Genomic DNA, 24687 nt, shown 5'->3' on the forward strand with positions numbered 1-24687 from the left:
TATGAAGACACATTTAACAAAAAGGAATTAGTATGATATTAGCAATAATTCAAAAGCATATACCCAACTAGTCAAAAACAAGTACAATTTTTAAAATGACATTAACCCAATTATCTGCAAAATTGAGAATAATTAAAACAAATAATTACTAATACTCCATTTGGGAAAAAAGTATCTCTTTTTGCTTCACTGTCTCCCCAAATGGTAGGTTTATTATCCGAATTATGGTAAACATTAGTTTACAACACCTGATACATAGTAACAGCCAAAAGAGGGGATTCAGCACTGATTTGTACCAAGTAACAAAAGGCAGAAAGATTAAATTATGTATCAAATAATGCAAAAGCAAAGACATGTGAGAATTGTACCTAACATGACATTTTTGCTAAGTTAATTTCTTTTACCATTTAATTTGCTCTTTAAAGATTTCAAGATCTTGGCCGGGCACGATGGCGACTCCTGTAATCCCAGCACTTTGGGAAGGCGAGGTGGGCAGATCACGACGTCAGGAGTTCAAGACCAGCCTATCCATTATGGTGAAACCCTTTCTCTACTGAAAATACAAAAATTAGCCGGGCCTAGTGGTGCGCGCCTGTAGTCCCAGCTACGAGGGAGGCCGAGGCAGAAGAATCACTTGAACCCAGGAGGCGGAAGTTGCAGTGAGCCAAGATTGCACCACTGCATTCCAGCCTGGGCGACAGAGCGACTCTGTCTCAAAAAAAAAAAAAAAAAAAAAAAGGATTTCAAGATCTCATCTGAGACATGCATATGCATATACGTATATGACTGTGTTCTATATTCATCCAGAATGTGTCATCACTGAAAACCATATTGCCAATTTCCTCGTCAAAACTAATTTAACAACTGTTAAATTCTTTAATTTTACAAATATATACGTAGTTAATTTTACAAACATATACTGGAAGAACAGAATTTAATATAGTGGTCATCTGGATACAACAGAATCCTGCCACACTACGCAGGAATAGATTCATATATGGCGTTAGTCAAATTCCATCTTCCAAATACAGCAGTGGTGTATTTGGACAGTGAGAGAGGGAGTATTTCATCACTAATACTGTTTAGCATTTTTATCACTGACACTATTTAGAACTGTAGGCATACAGCACTAATAGAAAGCAAACATACTACGTTTTATTATTGTTTTTCAGTTCTCTATAGAAAATGGATTCCCTTATTGCCTTGGGTGGGGAGGGGAAATAACTGTTTCCACTGCCCCATCTCCACTTTGTTAGCTTCTGCTATACCTTGGGTGTTGGCATTATCATCAAACTTTAGCATGAAAATACAATAATATATTTCTTATTTTCACTCCCAACTCTGGCTACTTCAAGTATTCGGAGTTTTTTGGTTTGTTGTTGAGTTTTTTTTTTGTTTTGTTTTGTTTTTTGTGGGGTTTTTTTTTTGGTTTTTTTTTTTGAGACCGAGTTTGGCTCTTGTTGCCCAGGCTCGCGATCTCGGCTCACTGCAACCTCTGCCTCCCAGGTTCAAGTGATTCTTCTGCCTCAGCCTCCCAAAGGGCTGAGATTACAGGCGTAAGCCACGGTGGTGCCCGGCCCAAACAGTCACAGTTTAAAGGTATCTACATCAAAATGAGTCAAAGTCCAACTAAAACAAACAAAACCACAACAGTGTGCTACTCTTAAGAGCTGAATTTACTATTTCAAAGTAACTGAAAAGTATCTACAAGAGGGCGATTCCAGTCCCCTTTGAAAAATCTGTACCTAGATGTGAAAGCTTTAATTCTTTGTTGCATGAAATCTTATGAAAAATCAAAAGCTCATTGAGTAAGACATATGATAAGATCACACCTCATTTAAAGATCATTTTTTTGGTGGGGTCAAAGGTTTACAGCCTACTTAGCAAACTGGTTTTACTTAAGCATGCCTGGTTACTCAGGATTAAATCCAGTTTAATCATACAAGTCCTTTCCCATGTCTCCCTAATGTTGTCACTACATACCACTTTATCTTGACACCAATTCCTAGCAAGGTTTGAAAACAAAAGTGAAGACCAAATGAATATTACTTTGTGACCCTGTAAAAGTAGTTTAAAGAATTAGTATCTGAGACAACTAAAAGGTATTGCTAAAATACAGTTTATTTAATCCATAGGTCGAACACTTACAAGGCTGTGTAAAGGTCCAAATGTGAAGGACATTTGATGCTTGCTGTGCCAAAATTCTGACTAACTTCAATCCTATCTACACACGATCCAAAGAAAAGTGCTTTGGTTTACATAAATATTTCAAATTTGGGATTAACAAGCAGGTAATTTTTGATGATAAACACCCCAGTTTGCTAACCAGGAAACATCTTGCTTTCCATTTTGCATAGATATCTATCTATACACATCACTTAAAGACACCCTTTCAACTCATCTTAAACTGGGACAACCAGAAACATCACTGTGAACAAGCCTCTGAAAATTCTATCTGGCAAGAAGTAACCCGAGGCTGAGGATTAACTAAGCACACGGTCTGGGTCGCTGCCCTGTGGGGCGAATGCGAGACTAGGTGGGTGAGGCCGCACTCGCCCGTTTGGCCGAGACCGGGAAGTTGGAGACGTCGGGGCAATTTCCACTACCAGGGGCCAAGGCGAGTCTGGGGCTCCAGCCCGGAGGTTCTCGCGCTCTAGGCGCGTCCTACCGGGCACCGAGTTCTCCTGTCTCCGCCGGCAGCGGGCGCCGAGCGGGCCGAATCGGGGAGCGCGGGTCCCCAAAGAGGCCGACTCCGGGCGCTGGGCCCGGGGCGGGCGGGCCGGCGGCCTCCGGGCCCGCAGAACAAAGCCCACACGGCCATCTTGAGACGGTAAACAGACCCCCAGCGCAGGCCACCCCGCCTCCTGCTAGCCGCGCCGACCAGCCAGAGGCAGTGCTTACCGTCCTCGAAGTCCATGGCAGAGGCTGGGGGCCGTCGGCCTTGGAGGCGCTGGGCTGAGCTACGGCCGGCGGCGAGCGTCCGCGACCCGCGATTCCACACGATCAGTCCGCGCGACCGAGAGCGGCGCTACCAGCCCGGGAGCCGCAGGCCACAGCGAGGCTGGGGAGGCGGGGCCGACCGGCGCTACCAGTCCTGTCGGCGCGGCCTGCTATTGGCTGGCGCGGGCTGGTGGGCGGGCCCTCGCGTGGGGGCGGGAAGCAGGTCCGCTGTCATGATCGGAGGTGCTGACCCTCCGGAGCCGCTGATGGGGAAGGAAGGTAAAAAAGGAGCGCTAAAGATTGGCAGGGGTTGTGGGAAAGCAAGCCGAGTGTACGGGAAGGGCCGGCTGCGGCCCGCCATGTTTGAACCTGGCAAGAGCGAAAGAAGCCGGTTGGAATGCCTTCTTCCTGCCCTAACTAATAAAATTGCAAGCCTAACTTTTGCTTTGTATTGGCTACGGATGACTAATCATAACATTTGTAAGTACTTGCAGAGTTTCCTCCATGGAGACACAGAAGTCTGGGACGTTTTTAGAAGCCTGCGGCAAATTTGAAAAGCAAGATACAAAATTGCATATGGAGTCTGATTATCGCTGTCAATAAATTTTCTTGAAAGACAAAGCATTGAAATAAAATGGAAATAATAATTCTTTAAAAATTTTTTAAATTATTTTTATAGAGATGGGGGTTTTGCCATGTTGCCCAAGCAGGTCTCCAACTCCTGGGCTCAAGCAATCCCCCCACTCCCAGCCCCGTCTCGGCCTCCCGAAGTGTTAGGATCACAGGCGTGAGCCAACGCAACCCGCCTGGAAAGATTTCTAAAATATGGCCTGCTTGGCCACCACGCAGGATCTGCAAGCTGCATGCCCACAAGTTTCGGCACCCATTTGGACTTTAACAATCGGAGATGGCAGCGGTGAAGACAACAACATCAAAAGCTACCAGGCCTTGGTATCCTCATCCAGTATATGCAAGATACTGGCAACATTATCATCAAGCAATGTCTTGGATGCAAAGCCACCACAATGCCTACAGGAAGGCGGCGGAATCCTGTTTCAGTCTTCCATGGTACTTCCTTCCTGCACTTCTTCCCCAAAGCTCTTACGATAACCAGGCTGCATATCGTCAGTCCTTCTATGACCATCATGTGGCCTAGCAGGACTCCCCCTGCAGTTCTTCACTTTTCAGAGGGTCTGGGCAGCATCCACATGGCAGCAGTAGGATCCAGGCATCCATAAGAGAAGACTAAGCTTTGTCTAAAGAGGAAGAGATGGCGATCGAGTCAGATGCAGAGGTAGAATGTGACCTGAGCAACGTGGAAATCACCGAAGAGCTCCGCCAGTACTTTGCAGAGACCGAGAGGCACAGAGAAGAACGGCGGCGGCGGCGGCAGCCGGATGCAGAGCGCCTGGACAGTTTGTGAACGCTGACCACGACCTGTACTGCAACACCCGCCGGTCGGTAGACGCCCCAACTGAGAGGCCTGGTGAGCGGCGCCAGGCCGAGATGAAGCGTTTGTACTGAGACAGCGCCGCCAAGATTCAGGCCATGGAGGCTACGGTGCAGCTGAGCTTTGACACGCGCTGTGACCCAAAGCAGCCCAAGTACTAGCCGGCCATCCCCCTGAAGTTCTGAGCTCGGGGCACAGGGCACCCAGCTTCTTCCTCTTCCTTTTGAATACACGCTCTTCATCTATCCTTCTGTACATTTCTCAGGGAAAGGGGACTTTGTACTGAGGTACAGGCATGTTCACCACAGTCCCAGTGGGCCTGTCATGGGGTGGATATACTATGCCATCCACTTGGAGGTCGGCAGGACATATTCTGTTGCCAACATGATAAATTTTATCCTGAAATAAAATGATAATTTTGTATATATTATACTGGTGTTTCATGTTGTCGGTAACAGTTCAATTCATTAAAGTTCTTGCCTGGAGAAAAAAAAAAAAGAATTCTAAAACATGAACAATGATTCTTTTTGTGATGACTTTTTATATACACGTGATTATGTATTCTTCTATATTCTCCAAATTCTCGAGCACTTTCATAATGTAAAATATATATTTGGCATAAAACAAGATTTCATATTTATTAATGACTACTGTTTATTAAAAGTTCTCTTTAGCCAAATATTATGTTTCATTTTCTTTGAAGATATACTTAGTGATGCGGAGGTGGGGTCTCTCTTGACCATTTAAGTTAGTGGTTCTTTTTTTTTTTTTTTTTTTTTTTTTTTTTTTTCTGAGACGGAGTCTCGCTCTGTAGCCCAGGCTGGAGTGCAGTGGCCGGATCTCAGCTCACTGCAAGCTCCGCCTCCCGGGTTCACGCCATTCTCCGGCCTCAGCCTCCCGAGTAGCTGGGACTACAGGCGCTGCCACCTCGCCCGGCTATTTTTTGTATTTCTTAGTAGAGACGGGGTTTCACCGTGTTAGCCAGGATGGTCTCGATCTCCTGACCTCGTGATCCGCCCATCTCGGCCTCCCAAAGTGCTGGGATTACAGGCTTGAGCCACCGCGCCGGGCCAAGTTAGTGGTTCTTGATTGTGACTCTACTCTGGAATCCTCCAGTGCACTTTTAGTAAGTGCCAATACTCAGGTTTCACTTCAGGGATTCTGATTTGATAATGAACCTAAAACTGTCACCAATGTTTATTTTTAAGACATTTACAAGAGATGTTATTGGACTAATTTCTCTTCTGTTTCAGTAACCTGTACTCCTTGAGAAAATGTCAAGTCTACAAAAAATGACTTTAGAGACAGGCTATGATCTAGTTCTGAATTTTAAGGTGCAAATAAAAGAGCTGTAACATTCACAGATGGGTAAGATTTGTGGCAGAAGAGTCATCCAGAGCTTGAAGGATGACCTCTAGAAACACACACACACATACTGGATTGTATTATTGCCACTTTGGAAACAGTGTTTGCGACATGGACAAAGTTATTTATACATTCAGGAATCTGGAAAAAGACAAACTGACATTGGAGCAGTTTGAACCACAGATCAAAAGACTTTTTTTTTTCATAGAGCAAACGGTGGCAACAATGAGTTGGTCACCAGATAGGAAATCATGAATCAAATTATTTACTTTTCTTCAGGGTCCACCCAGTTGCTGGAACCACGGAGGCAACCTCTGGAAATACAACTACAAGAAAAGCTCACAGATACACTATGTGTATTAGTGTTGCCCCAAAAATGGGCAGGGCATTTTTTTCCTCCTCCATCCTGATTGATTCACGCTATTCTCCTTCCTTTTCTTGTTTCCTCCTTTTTTCCCTTCTATGCAGATACTCCTCTGCTTACTTGGGGTTACATCCCAATAAGCCCTTCATAAATTGAAAATATCACAATTCAAAAATGCATTTAATATGCCTAACCTATTGAACATCATAGCTTCGCCTAACCTACCTTAAATGTGCTTAGAACATTTACATTAGCCTACAGTTGGGCAAAGTCATCTGGCAGCACAGTACATTGTAGAATATCAGTTGTTTACCCTTGTGATTATGTCGTTGACTGGGAGACGCTGCCCAGCCTTTCAAAAGAGTATCCTACTTCATGTCACTAGCCTGGAAAAAGATCAAAATTCAAAATTGGACTATAGTTTCTACTAAATGCACATCACTTTCACACAGCTATGAAGTCAAACCATAGTAAGTCAGAGACCATCTATACATGTTTTCTATTCACCTGAGCTGAACATTTTGAAAACCAAACTCATAATTTCAAACCTGTTCATCCTCCTGTATCTTTTCATCTCTGTTAGTGGCATCATGAACAGCCATGCACTAATCCCAGCTTACGAGTCATCTAGTGAAGACTCAGCCCTCCCTTATCCTCCCACCTCCAATCCATTCTGAAGTCTTTCATCTGTTTATTAGCTCCTAAAATGTCTTAAACCTGCCCCCTCCTCTTCATCCCCACTGCCACAACCTAAGTTTAGACTCTCATTATCTCTCTCCAAAACTATTGCCTCAGCTTCCTAATTAATCTCTCTACCTTTCAGCCTCCTCAGGGTTGCAGTGATCTAAATGCAAATCTGAACATGTCATCATGCATCTCTATCAAGGATTAAGTCTAGTCAAAGCTCCTTACCCTAGAACACATGTAGCAGGATTTGGCCACTGCCTGAACTGCGTCATCTCTCTGCATTTCCCTCGCCTCCTCTCTCCCACACTCTCTCTTTTGATTAGCAGTTTTAGGTGACAGGTTCCTAAAACGCCCCTGTGCTTTTTCATACCACTGAACTTTTGCTTATGTTGTTTTCCTCTACTTGGAACACCACCTGGTTAACTGTACTCATCTTCAAAACACAGCTCAGGATTTATTTCCTCTAAGAAACAGTCCCAGATCCCATCCCCACCCCCTAGGTCAGTACTTCTCAAATATCAATATGCATATGATTCACCTAGGGACTTGTTACGACAAAATCACATTCAGTCAATCTTGAATGGAACTGGAGAGTCTGCGTTTTCCTTTTTTTTTTTTTTTTTGAGATGGAGTCTCACTCTGTCCCCCAGGCTGGAGTGCAGTGGTGCCATCTCGGCTCACTGCAAGCTCCGCCTCCTGGATTTATGCCATTCTCCTGCCTCAACCTCCCGAGTTGCTGGGACTACAGGCGCCAGCCACCACAACCAGCTAATTTTTTGTATTTTTAGTAGAGACGCAGTTTCACTGTGTTAGCCAGGATGGTCTCGATCTCCTGACCTCGTGATCTGCCCGCCTCAGCCTCCCAAAGTGCTGGGATTACAGGCATGAGCCCCCGCGCCCAGCCAACAGGCTGCATTTCTAACAAAATTCCAGGAGATGCTGCCGCTGGTGGAGCCACACGTAGAGTAGCAAGGCCTTGGGTTCTGTGCCTGCACTATCTCCCATGCATTAAATACTCTGGCTTTATGTCTTCCCACATTAAAAGCTCTTTGGGATTAGAATCAAGACTTCTTTGCATCTTAAGTGCCAAATATATATGTTTACCAAGAAAACTGAGTTCTCACTGAATGTTCTTAGCTTTTTTTTTCTTATCATTTTCTCCCAGTTTACCTTCTGGCAAAGAAATGATTTTGTAGCCTGAGGTCTTTAGGTGTTGGCATGACTAGAAGGGAATAAATACTGGGTCACTGTACATACACACACACACACACACACACGCCCTTCTTCCCTAAAAGAGAAGACTGCCAGACAAGGGATTCCTAACTCAAGAACAAACCTGACCTTGGCACAAATGCATGGAGAGCCAGAATACACATATATTTTCTCCCCTTCCTTCCTCTTTCCCAAATAGGAGGTGCTGTTCCAGAGGCAGATGGCCATACTGCAGAGATACCCCACAATACTTGAGAGTCTATCAAGCTGTCTCCTAATTCATTTATTCAACGAATATTGACTGAACATTGACTGAATATTGACTGAACACCAACAATGTACCAAGCATCATTTTCTTACTTCATAGTTATCTCTCTCCCACCCACTGCCCCCCACCCCCCACAGTCTAGCTAGGCTGCCTGACCTGCTCTTACTTTGTTAGGCTCAGATTTTTATCTTAAAGGGCCAATGCTTTGTACAAAGTCTCATGCCATTTCATCTTCCATATATTTTACAACAGGTGGCAGGTAAATAATGCCAGACCAGCAAGGTCCGATGTAAAATAAAACATAGGGTTTTTATGTGAAGCTGTAAAAGAATATAGGTCTGAGGTCAAGAGAAGACTTCTGGGAGAAGGAGGAAATGTGAGGTTACACCTAGGACCTGATCCTGAGGGAGTTGTCAGAGAAGCCCCACCCTGGAACCTCAGAAGAGCTAGGTGAGTGGACTCCCTGAGGAGCCAGGGACCTTTGTTCCTATCTCCTAGCCATCCGCCTACATTCCTTCCACTCTAACAACACAGGCCCATCTGCTGTTCCCCGAACAAGCTGTGTATTTCACATTTCCTGGCCTTCGCTCATGTTGAACTCTCTGCCTCTATCATGTTTCCTCTCTTCCTTTGCCATTCTTCAGGCTCAATATAAGTGTTGCCTCTTTGTAAACCTCTTCCAAAGTTCTTAATCAGAATCCCCTTCACTCTGTGTAACTTTTTAAGTGGTTCTCACAGTTGGATTTTTGCTATAATTAGTGAGTGAATTAGTTATATCCTTGCCTTGCTCCTTGTTCACCCTCTTTGAGTGTGGAGACCCTTCTTTGCAACCCTTTGTATGGCCTGTACATAGCAAATTGTCACTATGTATGTTGAAGGGGAGGAGTATCAACGAAATGATGAAAAAACTTAGACTGAAATGAGGTCTCAGAGCTTCTTCTGCAGAAAATCACTGTGTCATACAATTACTTTGGAGAGAAGGTGACAATAGAGTTGCAAAGGAAAGTCTTGATTACACGATGCTTTCCTAATTTGCCACTAGATAATTCTTGCTCCATGTTCTTTTTTTTTTTTTTTTTTTTTTTTGAGACGGAGTCTCGCTCTGTCACCCAGGCTGGAGTGCAGTGGAGATCTTGGCTCACTGCAAGCTCTGCCTCCCGGGTTCACGCCATTCTCCTGCCTCAGCCTCCCGAGTAGCTGGGACTACAGGCGCCAGCCACCACACCCGGCTAATTTTTTGTATTTTTAGTAGAGACGGGGTTTCACCATGTTAGCCAGGATGGTCTGGATCTGCTGACCTCGTGATCCGCCCGTCTCGGCCTCCCAAAGTGCTGGGATTACAGGCATGAGCCACCGCGCCCGGCCATCTTCCTCCATGTTCTTTAGAGAATCCATAGACGCTTAGAGAGGGAAGTCAAGAGCTAACAATTACTGTTGTATAGCCAAACAGCCAAACTTAAAGTAATTTCTACTGAGGATCTGAGGTCATATCAAAGGAGAGCTAGTGCAGGGTCACAATAATGGGAAACTGCTGAAAACAGCTGGTGTGACAGCACTGAGTGAAATGTTATTTTATACATGGGAAGATGTCTCTCCCTGGTTTTAATATAGAACTACAAAAAGATGCAAGTGTCTCTGACAGCTGAAAGGAATAGCAATATAAATTACAATTAACCTTTATTAAACCCTATATGTTCATAAATGTTCCAAAGCACTTTACAGGTGTTAACTCATTTTATCTGCTCAACAATGCTATGATTGTAGGTATTATTATCACCCTCAATGTAGCAATGAGGAAACTGACCCAGAAAGGTAAAGATACCAAGTCACAAAGCTAATAAAGCATAGCACCAAGATTCAAACCCAGTCAGCCTGGCTCCAGAGCTTAAGCTTGCATCTCTGTCGTTTTGACGTACCTACTGTGCTCTGCTAGGAATGTTGATGTATACTTTACAAGCCTATTTCTTTACAATAAGGTAGGTTATACCCGCTCCCAAACAAGGAAAACTGAAGAGAAGTTAAGTAACTCACCTAAGACCACACAATCAGCAATTGCTGGCTCCATATTTATGATATCGTTTAGTCATGCTTAGGTCTATTGGTGTATGGAGCCAACCTTGTAGAGCCAATACCATCATCAGGGTCCTCAGGTTTAAAAAAAAAAAAGAGAGAGAGAGACCTTGCTAATCTATAGAGGATTTTTATATAATTGTGCATAATGTGGTCAAACAGAACTATTAATACATATCAGGTAACTATGTAAGTGATCATGAATGCTTTATCCTATGCTCCAGGTCATCATCAGATTTGGAAAAAAAAAAAAAAAAAAAAAAACTGGTTAATCCTATATGAATTTGTTTTCCAAGAAAGCAAAGTAAAGTTCCAAACACAAAGTGCTTTCAAAATGTAATTATACCTTCCTTCGTTGGTTACTTACACTTTTCTGGAAAATGAAGTATATTGCCTTATAGGAACTCAATTACAACTCTGAATTATTGCCATTCATTTTATCTTACTCTTGTGTCACACTCCATCATAAATTTTAATTTACCAAGTATATTGAGAGCAAGCTGGCTGTGACATCTGTCAACCCCACTGATTGCCAGAATTGATTTGCTGGATCTGTCCTGCTAAGATGGTGTCCCATTTCTTCCTGACTCTGCCACATGTGTTTTTCCAAAAGCTGGACACTTCATTGGAGAGGATGATTTTTCTAGATAAAGACCACTGACTACAGAGAATCAGGTTTTTCTGCTGGAATACTCAAGGCATGTTGAGTAGGTTCCGCTGCCTGACTTTGTCTCTCCCAGTAGTTAAGATAATGAGCCACTTGAAGGGGGAGATTTCATCTTTGTGTCTCCAGCTTCCTAGCACCATACCTGGCATGTGGTAGATTCTTTAAAATGTTTCTTGAAAGAAAAACAGGAAACAGACACACAGCCAGCTCCTGTATTCATATAGCTTCAATTCTACATGAAGGCGACACCTATAAATAAAAATACAGACATAGAACATTCAAACAAGCATGGACACAATCTAAACCCCCTTTCTTTAGAGTCCTTACACAGTTTACAAACGGAAAAGGCACCATCCTAGAACAGCCAGTAGAGGGCATCACACACCAAATATAGTCAGAATGTGGCTACAGAAATTGAGTTCAAGTTCTAGTTTCTGCTGATCTGAAGGATTCTAAACGGACACCAAAGTAGAGAATTTTGTTGGCCTGTGCTCTGCAAGTACCTGTATTTCTATTTTGGTGTAATCACGGATATAATTTTTCCTGTTTGCCTCATTTCATTTTCAGAGATGACTTTTAAAGCATGAAACAGTGAAAAATGCTTATTATAATGGCAAATTTGAAAAGCAAGATACAAAACTGCTTAGGTCTATTGGTGTATGGAGCCAATATGAAATCTGATAACTGCTACCTCAATAAATTTTCTTAAAAGACAAAGCAAGTCCGGCATGATGGTATGTGCCCAGCTATTCTACTTGGGAAGCTAAGGCGGGAGGATCGCTTGAGTCTGTGAGCTCGAGGTGGCAGTGAACTGTGAACACGCAACTGCACTCCAGCCTGGATGACAGAGTGAGACCCTGTCTCAAAAAAAAAGAAAGAAAGAAAGAAAGAAAAGGCTGGGCGCAGTGGCTCACACCTGTAATCCCAGCACTTTGGGAGGCCGAGGCGGGCGGATCACAAGGTCAGGAGTTTGAGATCAGCCTGGCCAATATGGTGAAACCCCGTCTTCACTAAAAATACAAAAAGTAGCCGGGCGTAGTGGCAGATACCTTTAGTCACAGTTACTTGGGAGGCTAAGGCAGGAGAATTGCTTGAACCCAGGAGGCGGAGGTTGCAGTGAGCCAAGGTCAGGCCACTGCACTCCAGCCTGGGAGACAGAGCGAGACTCTGTCTCAAAAAAAAAAAAAAAAAAAAAAAGACAAAGCAATGAAATAAAATGATGGAAAGAATAATTCCAAAACATGAACAATGATTCTCTTTGTGATGACTTTTTAGATATATATGCATATTTATTTTTCTATATCCTCCAAATTTCTTGAGCACTTTGATAATGTAAAATAAATATTTGGCATAAAACAAGATTTAATATTTATTAATGATTAGCGTGTATAAAAAGTTCTCTGTAGCCACATATTGTGTTTCATTCTTTTTGGAGATATAGTTATTGATGGTGGGTGTGGGGAACCTCTATTGGCCATTTAAGTCCGTGGTTCTTGAGAGTGGCTCTTCGCTGGAATCACCCAGGGCACGCCTCGAGTGCCAAACTCAGGTCTCACTTCAGGGATTCTGATTTGATGATGAACCTAAAACTATCAACAATGTTTATTTTCAAGACACTTAGGAGAGGTGCTATTAGAATAAGTGCTCTTCTGTTTCAGTAAGTTGTACTTCTTAAGAAGAAAATGTGAAGTCTAGAAAAAGAACTTCAGAGATTGAATATCCACACACTAACTGATTGATCTATGTGTGGGAAATGGTGTAACAACTACACCCTGAATCAAGGCTGCCACAGTTGTATGTGTGTATACAACTTACAGCTCTAAAAACTGGCTTGGTTCCAACATTTCCTCTAACTACCCTGCAGCCCTTGGGAGATAATTAGCTAATGACAGTAAAGGGCTTTTAAACTTGAAACATGTTATATAAATGCTAAACACAGGAAACACACAGAGGATTTCTACTGATTGCCAATACTTTGCAACCAGAGACAATTGGACACATCTTTCAGCCAATTTCTTTTTTTTTTTTTTTTTGCAACTGAAATCTTCCTAATCTTTAATCCCAGGGAAACAAAGGAAGTTCTTTTTTTTAATGCCTTTCCTACAAATCAAAGACCTAAGATGGTTGCTCCTTTCACTATCTCACAAGTGAGGTTCCAACAAAACACCACATTGTAATGTGGTTTGTGTGGATGAAGGTTAGGCAGTTCACCAGTTTGCTTGTATAACTGAAGCTGGGTGGGTGCTGCCCAAAAAAGGGTCATACCAGGTTGTCCAGTAGGAGTCCTGGTACTACCCTATACATCATCTTTTGTTTAAAGCAAATAATTTGTGCATGTGATAATAAATCACATTGTATAAAAGAATTTCCATTGAAAAGCAACAGCCTTTCCTCCCTCCCCTTCGTGCTCAGCTCCAGTTCTTCTGCAGAGAAAAACTTCCTTGTTTCATCTGGTATGAGATCACTTGGTGTTTACTTCCATTGCACTCTATATTGCTCTTCTTGGTTTACCAACTTTAGTCAATAGCAGTTAATTCCACAATATAAAAATGAGCACATCTCTCATATTATCCTCCTCTTCCCAATGTTTAATAACAGTAATCATTTATTTTATTTCCTCTTTTGGAACTACTTTTTTATATTTTTCAGTAAGTACTCAAATTTCTATTTCTTTTTAATAGCATATCTGTGGGCTCTCTGTTCTATAAATTGTAGTGGCTCCCCTTCCCATTCCTGAACTTTTCTTCTCTCTTCCATTGTTGACCGCTATACTTTACAACTCACGAAATGGTTAATATTTGTATTGTGTACTGCCATCATAAAAAACTATGTTCTAATTTTTTTATAGGTTGACTTTAGAAGTTAAAAATCTATATAATTCCTTCCAAAAAGTATAGTAAGGAAAGGGGGAGAGGACAAGTAACCATACATTGGAGAAACCTGGTAACTCTAGTTCAATCAGGTGATTGAGGTCAGGACCAACAGTCATACCAATAGTATGTACTATCCATACATAGTATGAATGTACTCTTGATTTCATGTGATAAAAATGGCACCTTACCTTTGCGGTCCTCCTCACAAAACCAATCACGCCAGTCTAATAATAAGAAAAAAAAAAAAATCCCAAGTGAGAGACAGTCTACAAAACCCTAATCAGTACTCCTCAAAACTCAAAATCATCAAAAACAAGAAAAGCCTGAGAAACTGCTGTAGCCTAGAGGAGCCTAAGAAGACATGACAACGAAATGAAATGTGATAACCTGGATGCAATGGGATTCTAGAATAGAAAAAAGACATGAGGGAGAAAATTTAAAAATTTGCATAAGTTATGAACTTTAGTTATTAATAACATATCAGTACTCATTCATTAATTGTAACAAATGGGCTATACTAATGTTAGATGTTAATAATAGGGGAAACTGACTACAGGGTATATAGCAACTCTCTGTACTATTGTGCAATTTTTCTGTAAATTTAAAATAGTTCTAAAAAATAAAGTTATTTAAAATATTTTTTTAAAAATAGAAACAGGCTGGGCACGGTGGCTCAATCCTGTAATCCTAGCACTTTGGGAGGCCAAGGCAGGTGATTACCTGTGCTCAGGAGTTTGAGATCAGCCTGGGCAACATGGTGAAACGCTGCCTCTACTAAAAATCCAAAAAAAATTAGCTGGGCATGGTGGTGCACGCCTGTAGTCCCAGCTAGTTGGAAGGCAGGAGAATCCTTGAACTTGGGAGATGGAGGTTGCCATGAGCCAAGATTGTGCCACTGCACTCCAACCTGGGTGACAGAGAGAGACTCTGTCTCCAAAAGGAAAAGAAAAAAGAATCCAATACACTACACATGCTCAATTATGATTAATATAAACATTGTTCAATGTTAATGTGCTAGGATATTTTCTTTTCCATGGACTTAATGTTATAACCCCTGGGTCTCTCAAATGAGGCTATTTCTAGCATGAAGGTCAAATGAATTGCTTTTTCGTACACTCCGTTAACTGCTTATATTCCTGTCCAGTTGTAGTTTGCTTCATGTGTGGTCTGTGACTTTATTGTTCAGAATTGTTTCTCTCAAGTTTCCAATTGTCATTTTATCTTGTGTATTCTACCCATTTTAACCATTAACTCTCTCCTTTCACTTTATTTTAGGAATTTGTTGAAATTTCCAGTTTATTGCTTTTTACTTCTCCCTACTACATGCTTTTTTTTTTTTTTTTCCCTGTGCTTATTTACTTTTATTTCTGTGAGGTCATGGGGGAAGGTGAGTGCACATAGGTTCACTCTCCTGTCTCAAAAGAGAAACTTACTTCACCTTTCATACAATTTCATCAATACTTACTAGAGTATACTAGCTGAGATCTGACTCAAAGAAAGGAAAAGTATATGCAGTGTTATACTGGGCTAGTTCTAGTACTCAAGGAAAAAGAAATAGTACTTTCCATCAGTTAGTGACCTTCCTGCCCCAGATATTTCTAGAAGCAAGTTATTCTGATCAATACAATTCTCTTACTTGTTTTTAAAGAGGCACATGATGGTAGGAAAATGAGTTGTTTTAACAGAAAGGGTGAAAGTACTTGTCCAAGGTCGTTCAGCTAATAAAATAAGTGAAAGCATTACGACTAGAAAACAAACAATGGTAGCCGGGCGCGGTGGCTCACGCCTGTAATCCCAGCACTTTGGGAGGTCAAGGCAGATGGATCATGAGGTCAGGAGTTCAAGACCAGCCTGGCCAAGATGGTGAAACCCCGTCTCTACTAAAAATACAAAAAAAAAATTGGCGGGGCATGGTGGCACACTCCTGTAATCCCAGCTACTCCGGAGGCTGAGGCAGAGAATTGCTTAAAACCTGGAGGGGCGGAGGTTGCAGTGAGCCCAGATAGCGCCACTGCACTCCAGCCTGGGAGACAGAGCGAGACTCCGTCTCAAAAAAAAAAAAAAAAAAACAAGGGTGACCTGAGTTTTCTGACACACACCCCATACTGAGCCTGGAATCGCTGTTTCCCATTTGTTTCTCTCCAGCCTTCTTCTCTCTGACCATATCCTTTTTTCAGAAATTCTAAAAAGAGGCCTAGAGAGAGGGCGGGGTAGGGTGGGAGGCTAGGAGGACTAGCCGGGAAAGTGTCTCCTGCTTTTTCCAGGGATTTACTTGCTGTGGCTGAGATAAGGGAACTCTGGGGACTTACCTTCCCTCTTCACTCCCTCCCTTATCCCAAACCTGCCTGGGTAGGGCTGATACAGACAGCAGGCCTGGCTCTACTAGTTTTTACAAAATATATGTCCTAGCTTTAGAATTAAATATCTCTCTTCAGGTGGATAGCAGATGTTCATATTTACATACTAAATCTTTCTCCTCAAAATTTTCTTATTTCTAAATATTCATGCTGATATGAATTACTAAAAGAAGGAAGGCCATAAGTGTATGATGTTTAGTTCAGTAAATTAATATTAGGCAAAAGGGGCCAGGTGTGGTGGCTCACGCCTGTGAATCCTAGCACTTTGGGAGGCCGAGGTGGATGGATTGCCTGAGCTCAGGAGTTTGAGACCAGCCTGGGCAACATGATGAGTGAAATACAAAAAAATTAGCCAGGCATAGCTCCTGTAGTCCAGCTACGCAGGAGGCTGAGGCAGGAGAATTGCTTGAACCCGGGAGGCGGAAGTTGCAGTGAGCTGAGATTGCGCCACTGCACTCCAGCCCGGGAGACAGGATGAGACTCCGTCAAAAGAAAAAAAAGAAAAAAAAATCATATCTACTAAGGAAAATGAATTTTTTCCCGTACTCTTTAATTCTTTATTGTTTTTTGCTTCCAGAAACTGGAGAAGAGAAAGAAAAATGCTAACAGTACACTTGACTGTTTATTTAATTTTTAAAGCATAAAGTAATGAGGGAGAGGTCCTTCCTCCTCCATATCCTACAATTGCCTTCTGTAACTCTACTGAGATATTATTCCCCCAGGGCAACAGTGAGAGTATCCTCTAGAGGATGTAACTGGAGAGTCGAATAACAAAGCTGTATTCAACCTTCAAAAACCATGGCACTAATGTGCTATAAACCATTTCTTTGGATCCCGTGTTGAAAATACACCCCTTCCTAGGAGGCAACCCTGGGCTGCACTGAGAGCTTCCATTGATTCTCATTAATTTATCTGAAAACAAAGGACAGCTGTGACTTAGCAACATTTCTTATTTATGAGGGACACACCTCATCTCCCTTAGCTTCTCTCCATCCTCCCAGATTTTTGTCTTGAGAGCTGTACGTTGCCAGTGAATTAAAAGGTTCAGTACTAGAATTTTCTAATTTTTTACTTGAGAATATTGGCAAATATGAATTTAAAACTTCAGTCCCTACATTGAGAAAATTCTTATTGAGGCTAAAATGAAATATTTTTAAAATCTCAAAATAGTTTGCCCCCAAAATCAGTGAATGCCTAGATAAGGATAATGGGACATCCACATAAAAACTATTTAAAAATGAATGTGGTTGAGATGGAATATCTGGTTACTGTACATCTATTAATAGCATAAAACATTGGCATTAAAAAAATATTGGAGGCCGGGTGTAATCTTAGCACGTTGGGAGGCTAATATTGGAGGTTCATGCCTGTAATCCCAGCACTTTGGGAGGCCAAGGTGGGTGGATCATGAGGTCAGGAGTTCAAGACCAGCCTGGGACAACGTAATGAAACCCTGTCTCTACTAAAAATACAAAAAAAAAAGTTAGCTGGGCATGGTGGCAGGCACCTGTAATCTCAGCTACTTGGGAGGCTGAAGCGAGGAGAATTGCTTGAACCTGGGAGGCAGAGGTTGCACTGAGCCGAGATCACACCACTGCACTCTAGCCCAGGCAACAGTGTGAGACTCTATCTTAAAACAAACAAAAAAAGGTTTAAGATATCATTTAAATTTCATAGTCATTACATGAGGACACATAAATACAGCAAATTATGTTATCAAAGGCAATAAGAAAAAGGAAAGTTTTGATTGATCCAACACTTTAATTAATACATAGTTGACAATTTTCAAGGAATTGAAATTTCGTATGTGCTCACTATTAAAACTAGACAGACCACTATTTAACCTATCATGCTCTCTCTCTCTCTTTTTTAGATGCTTCCAAAAATAATTCATGGACCTTATTAAAATTAAAAACATTGCTCTTTGGAAAACATTGTTAAGAAAATTAAAAGGCAAGCCACAGATTGAGAAAAACATTTGCAATGCACTCATCTGACAAGGTACTTGTATTTAGATTATATAAAGACCTCTTTCCACCTGGAGAAAAACTATAAACGAAAATCATATGGGCTGGTGCAGTAGCTCACACCTGTAATCCTAGCAGTTTGGGAGGCCAAGGATGGTGGATCACCTGAGGTCAGGAGTTCGAGACCAGACTGGCCAACATGGTGAAACCCTGTCTCTACTAAAAATACAAAAATTAGCCAGGCATGGTGGTAGGCACCTATAATCCCAGCTACTCAGGGGGCTGAGGCAGGAGAATCGCTTGAACCTGGGGGCAGAGGTTGCCATGAGCCAAAATCATTCCACTTCACTCCAGCATGGGCGAAAGAGTGAAACTCTGTCTCAAAAATAAATAAATAAAATCATATTAATAAAAGTCAAATATTAAAAGAAAATATAAAAGAGAAAAAGAACTCTTACCCCTCAGTAATAAGATGACAACAACTTACTGTTTTTAAATGGCAACATATTTGAACAGATACATCATAAAATAAGACATACCAATGGTCAAAAGCTCTTGAAGAGGCACTCAACATCATTAGTCATCAATGATATGAAAATTAAAGCCACAATGATATATTACCATGCATCCAATAGAATGACTAAAACTAGAAATATATAATAGCTGGAACTCTAACACACTGCTGATAGGAATGTAAATGGTACAACCACATTGGAAAACAGTTTGTCAGTTTCTTATAAAGTTCATAGGGAAGACAAATGAACACATATGTCTACATAAAGTCTTCTGCACAAATGTTCATAGCAACTTTATATGTTATCAAAATGGAAACAATATACATATCCATCAATGAGTGAATGGATAAATAGTGATTCATCTGTACAAGAGAATACTATGCAGCATTAAAAAGAAATGAACCGGACCTACATGGTGGTTCACACCAGTAATCCCAGCAGTTTGGTAGGTTATGGTGGGCCAATTGCTTGAGTTCAAGGGTTTGTGACCAGCCCAGGCAACATAGTAAAACCCAGTCTCTACAAAAGATGCAAAAAACAAAAACATTAGCCGGGCCCAGTGGGCGAGCCTGTAGTCCCAGCTACTCGGGAGGCTGAGGTGAGAGGATTGCTTGAGTTCAGGAGGTTGAGCCACTGCACTACAGCCTGGGTGACAAAGTGAGACTTTGTTTAAACAAAAAAAAAACTATTGATAAAAGCAGCTGCATGGACGAATCTCAAAAACATTAAGCTAAACTCAAAAAAGTACATATTATATAATTTTTCTTACATGAAATTCTCGAAAATGTAAACTAGCCTATAATAACAGAAAGTGCAGCAACAGTTCCCTGGGGCTGAGGATGGGTGTGGACGTTGACTGTATAGGGAAATGAGGGAACTTTTTAAGGTGACGGAAATTTTCTATAGTTTGACTGTAGTAGAGGTTAAATGAGTGGATACATTTGTCAAAACTCATCAAACTACAGCTTTTAATGGTTTCAGTTTATTGTACATAAGCTATATTTCAACAAAGTTAATTTTATAGAAAGCAATAATAGTTCTCTTTTTTGGGGGGAGCGGGGAGGGGGTGGAGTTTTGCTCTTGTTGCCCAGGCTGGAATGCAATGGCACGATCTCTGCTGACTGCAACCTCCGTCTCCCAGGTTCAAGCAATTCTCCTTCTCCTGCCTCAGCCTCCCGAGTAGCTGGGATTACAGGCATGCGCCACCATGCCTGACTAATTTTGTATTTTTAATAGAGACGGGGTTTCTCACGTTGGTCAGGCTGGTCTCAAACTCCCGACCTCAGGTGATCCACCCGCCTCGGCCTCCCAAAGTGCTGGGATTACAGGCATGAGCCACGCACCAGGCCAATAGTTACCTTTAAAAAAAAAAATCAGAGAACTGTGAAACAATAATAGTTATCTTTTTAAAAAGAATCAGAGGGCTGGGCACGGTGGCTCCCGCCTGTAATCCCAGCACTTCGGGAGACTGAGGCAGGTGGATCACGAGGTCAGGAATTCCAGACCAGCCTGACCAACATGATGAAACCCTGTCTCTACTAAAAATACAAAAAATTAGCTGGGCGTGGTGGCGTGAGCCTGTAATCCCACCTACCCAGGAGGCTGAGGCAGGAGTATCACTTGAACCCGGGAGGCGGAGGTTGCCATGAGCCGAGATCACGCCATTGCACTCCAGCTTGGGCAACAAGAGTGAAACTCCATGTCAAAAAAAAAAAAATACAACCATAAAAGGAATCAGAGAACTGCAATGTCATTGAAGAATGGATTACAGTAGCAAAAATGGAAAGCAAATGAAATATTCATTATCAGATGCTTAGTAAAATCAACTATGAAGAATCTATACTAGGCAGGGAGTGGTGACTCATACCTGTAATCCCAGCACTTTGGGAAGTCATGGTGAGAGGATCACTTGAGGTCAAGAGTTCAAGACCAGCCTGGATAACATAGCAAGACCCTGTCTCTACAAAAAATAAATTAGCAGGCATGGTGGCATGTGCCTGTAGTTCCAGCTACTCAGGAAGCTGAGACAGGAGAATCACTTGAGCCCAGGAGGTTGAGGCTGCAGTGAGCTATGATAATACCACTGCACACCAGCCTGGGGACAGAGTGAGACCCTGTCTCAAAAAAAAAAAAAAAAAAATGTGTAACCACTGGAAAGGTTGAGGTATATGTTTGAAATGTACGTTAATAACATATAAAGTGAAAAGGTGGCTTACAGGATGTATATGATCTCATTTGCATATGGTCTACATTATATATACATGTGTGTATTTATGTGCATGAAAATTTCCAAGGGATCTAGTCTATAGAGTGGTTAACTGGAAGGTCACCTATGAGGTGAAATGTTTGCAAAGGGATTTTTCACTACCCCAGTTTTCAATGTTGAATCTTTATAATAAGCTAGTTTTATATCCATCATCAGCAGAAACAACAGTGATAATTCCATTTGGAGAAAATAAAAGGTAATTGGAGATGGCCTGGCACATTCCAGGCATCCTTATAAATACCAATTATTTTGTCTTCTCCTAGTTAATTGGAAACCAATAAGCAAGGATTTACTGTGTGGTGGAAAGGAAAACATTCTGCGCCATACTTCTACTAACCAACTGGAAAAGGCATACAATTGAATTGCGGGAGAGGAAATATGATGACCAAACTTGGCAAGGTAAGAGATTTCCCCGCCTGATCATTTTTCCTACCTCTCCAAAAGAATCAGCCGGTATCTTTCAGTCTGGGCAAGAAACTCTGAGAGCATCCATCCCTACCACCCTTTACAATGACAGACTCTGAGAGTAAAGCTGATAAACATCAGAGCACCGCAACCCCACTTTTTCTGTAGATCCTTGGCATCTTCTGGAGGAAATGGGAATTTTGAAAACCCTAAATGCTCAGAGAAAACACCAAAGAGTCCCCTTACATAACAGGTAATGCCAGAGCAATCCTGTGAAACAGCTCCATGTGGCATTGTTCTAAGGAGAGACTTTCACAATCCTGTCATCTTCATGTGTCTTCTCAGCTCTGCAATTAAATATTCTCTTACTGCCTCCTGCAGTTCCCCTAGTCTAGACATTATAATTATCATGACAATTCTTCCAATATCCTAATTAACAGAGAATGAAAAACCCTGGAAAAAGAAAGTCAAGACCCCAGGACTTGGAAGTCATATCTGCCAATGCCACTGAGGAAATTAGCCAAATATAGAGGAGAATGATTCATCGACTTCTTCACTTCCCTATCTCCTCTTGCTTGTCCTTCCTATACTCTTCTCAAAGGAACATATCGAAAGTTTGCTTGTACTTTTCTTCCTCCTATTTAATCTTCCCACACCACATGGCTCTGCAGAGGCCCATTTAGTCCATCGGAATTTAATGGCTAGTCTGTGCTGCACCAAGACGTTCCAGTTTGCAGTGTGTTTTTGAAAATGTGTTTTTATGAATAAATTATAAATTTCTGGAGCACACGGATCATTTTTAGATGACAGCCTAGATATGAGCAACTGAAGCCTATTCAAGCAGGACATAGGTTTCAGATTTGGGACGGGGATCTTATTAAAGAAGTATCTCTCCAACTTCTTTTCCATCTTTCCCCTTGTGCAATGAGGGACTTTGTAAATTTAATTACAAAGCCGCTGTACTCCGTCCAGTGTTCCACCCTCATTTAGCTACCTCAGCAGTGAATCAGGGGGTTCAGAGGTGCTCAGATGCAGCTCTGCCCAAGGTCAGGGCCACATTTCATACAAAGGGATTGCCATTTACTGGCAGCTGCAGGATGTTTAGTTGTGAGCCAAAATTCCCCAGCAATTCAGTTCTGTGAGCTGAACTGCCCAGCCCTTCTAGGGAACTCACACCCAGTATCTTATTACTTCTGCCTAGTCACTATCACCTCTCTCTTTTCAAATTTCATTTTCTTACTTCTCATCTCCTTTTCTCTTTATCTTTAAAGAAATTTGGAGGGGTTATCAATGAAAAGGGAGGTGTCACTAGAGGCAAGGAGAAGAGGGGTCCTCTATTCCCCCTCATTTTATACATACACACATCAAGAACCCAGAGCCTTGTGAGACCCTGAGTCCCAGGACTCCCGGCTAGCTGTCCTTGGACATCCCTTAACACAGGGTAACAAGAGATTCCTGTCCCCCTGACACTCCCCACTTGTTCCCTGCCATGTTCCTTTTTAAGATGAATGACTAGCCTGAGAACCCAAAGGGGTCAAAATGGCTTAAGAGGTTATCTCTTTTTGATAATAGTATCATTAGTATAATATTTAATAGTTTACAAAGCCCTTTCACTTATATATCACCCTGTTGGAGCCTCACTACAACCTTGTGAAGTTGGTTTCATTATTATTCCCTATTTACAGAGGAAGAAATCTGAGTGCTGACTGGTCAAACAAATTAGGCACGTGATCGCATTGGGACTCAGACTAAATGCAGATCCCAGGGACTGTCATCCAACAGTTGCTTTTAGTATAAACTGCCACATCCATAATCCCCAGGAACAGGGAAGTTACCTTAGGCTGGTGTCTATCCACAAGGGACCACTAAGTCGACCAGAGGTAGACACCTGGCCTGAGGCAGCCTTTCCATCAGTTGGTTAATGACTCATGAAGATGCCTTGGGCAAAGAGCTCTACCCAAAGGGCAGCCCCATGGAACAAAGGCATTTGGACTAGCTCTCTCAGGCTTTTTTTTTTTTTTTTGGCGGGGGGTAGGGGGGACGAAGTCTCGCTCTGTCGCCAGGCTGGAGTGCAGTGGCACATTCTCAGCTCACTGCAACCTCTACTTCCCGGGATCAAGCCATTCTCCTGCCTCAGCCTCTGGAGTAGCTGGGACTACAGGCGAGCATCACCATGCCCGGCTAATTTTTGTATTTTTTTTTAGTAGAGACGGGGTTTCACCATGTCATTCAGGATGGTCTCGATCTCTTAACCTCACGATCCGCCCGCCTCGGCCTCCCAAAGTGCTGAGATTACAGGCCACCGCACCCGGCCAGGATTGGCCTCTTGATAAAGAGAGGAAAACAGAGCAGACACATCATAGGAAAAAAGCAGAAAGATAACAAGAGGGAGATGATCCTGGCTATGAGAAAGATCAAGGAAACAGCCAGTCCCTAGAGCTCCCTCAATCCCCCAGCAGTTTTCTGGTTCCAGTTTGATTATCTATGATAAACACTCCCTTTCCTGGAGTGCCTTAGTGTTTCTCTCCTCCTTGAAACCAAACAGCCTTTCCATTCTTTATCTGGTAGTGATCTTTGCTGACTTATTCCAAAGCAGTGGCCCCTGTCAGGTATCCAACAGGAAGAGATATGGGGCAAGGGAGTCTCTCAGATCTCACTAGGGGAGGTGGCTGATCTTATCTCCAGATTTTCTGCTGCTCTCATTTCCTCTCTGCCCACAAAGAGAGGCTCTGGCCAGACCAGGAAGTTCAGCTCACTGTGGTCTCTGCAATTCAACTGGTGAGGCAGGCAACACACAGGACACACTACTGAATCCAGGTGGTTAATCTGGCTCTTCAAAGATGAACTTCACAAAAATCAAAATTTTTGAATCAAACAATTTATTCTATGATAAAGTAAACATGTAGTTTTGATTTACAAACTCTGATACTGTGTTCCAAGGGGAAAGATTCTTACAAATAAAAAGGTAGGTTTTTATTTGTAAAAGTAAGAGAATACTTTTGGCTGGGCATGGTGTCATACATCTGCAATTCCACCACTTTAGGAGGCTGAGGCAGGAAGATGGCTTGTGCCCAGGAGTTGGAGACTAGCCTGAGGAACACAGCAAGATCCTCCTCTCTACAAAAAATTTAAAAACTAGCCAGGTATGGTGGCACATGCCTGTAGTCCTAGCTGCTCAGGAGGCTAAGGCAGGAGGATCGTTTGAGCAGGAGGCTGAAACTACAGTGAGTCATGACCATGCCACTGCACTACAGTCTGGGTGACAGAGTGAGACCTTGTCT

The 24687-nt window shown here is 42.3% G+C and overlaps 1 protein-coding gene and 1 pseudogene across 5 annotated transcripts in view; one reads left to right on the top strand and one right to left on the bottom strand.

The window, feature by feature from the left end:
* The window catches only part of ZNF326 (zinc finger protein 326), a 220675-nt gene that overhangs the window by 38679 nt on the left and 157309 nt on the right, over positions 1–24687 (bottom strand). For 2 of the 5 annotated variants that reach the window (XM_074002006.1, XM_074002014.1), the window contains exons 3-6: positions 14085–14120; positions 11166–11272; positions 10318–10431; positions 2902–4789 (exon numbers count right to left, since the gene is read on the bottom strand). In XM_074002006.1, coding sequence (XP_073858107.1) covers positions 2902–2917 — 16 coding nt within the window. In that variant the 5' untranslated portion in view covers positions 2918–4789; positions 10318–10431; positions 11166–11272; positions 14085–14120. Of the gene's footprint in view, positions 1–404; positions 554–2901; positions 4790–10317; positions 10432–11165; positions 11273–14084; positions 14121–24687 lie in introns of those variants that run through there. The other 3 variants (XM_074002009.1, XM_065519069.2, XM_065519063.2) reach the window with 2 other exon arrangements.
* LOC107130255 (gem-associated protein 8 pseudogene) lies at positions 3848–4811 on the top strand (annotated as a pseudogene).

Source organism: Macaca fascicularis, chromosome 1 (assembly GCF_037993035.2).
Source record: "Macaca fascicularis isolate 582-1 chromosome 1, T2T-MFA8v1.1".
NCBI classification, from domain to species: domain Eukaryota; kingdom Metazoa; phylum Chordata; class Mammalia; order Primates; family Cercopithecidae; genus Macaca; species Macaca fascicularis.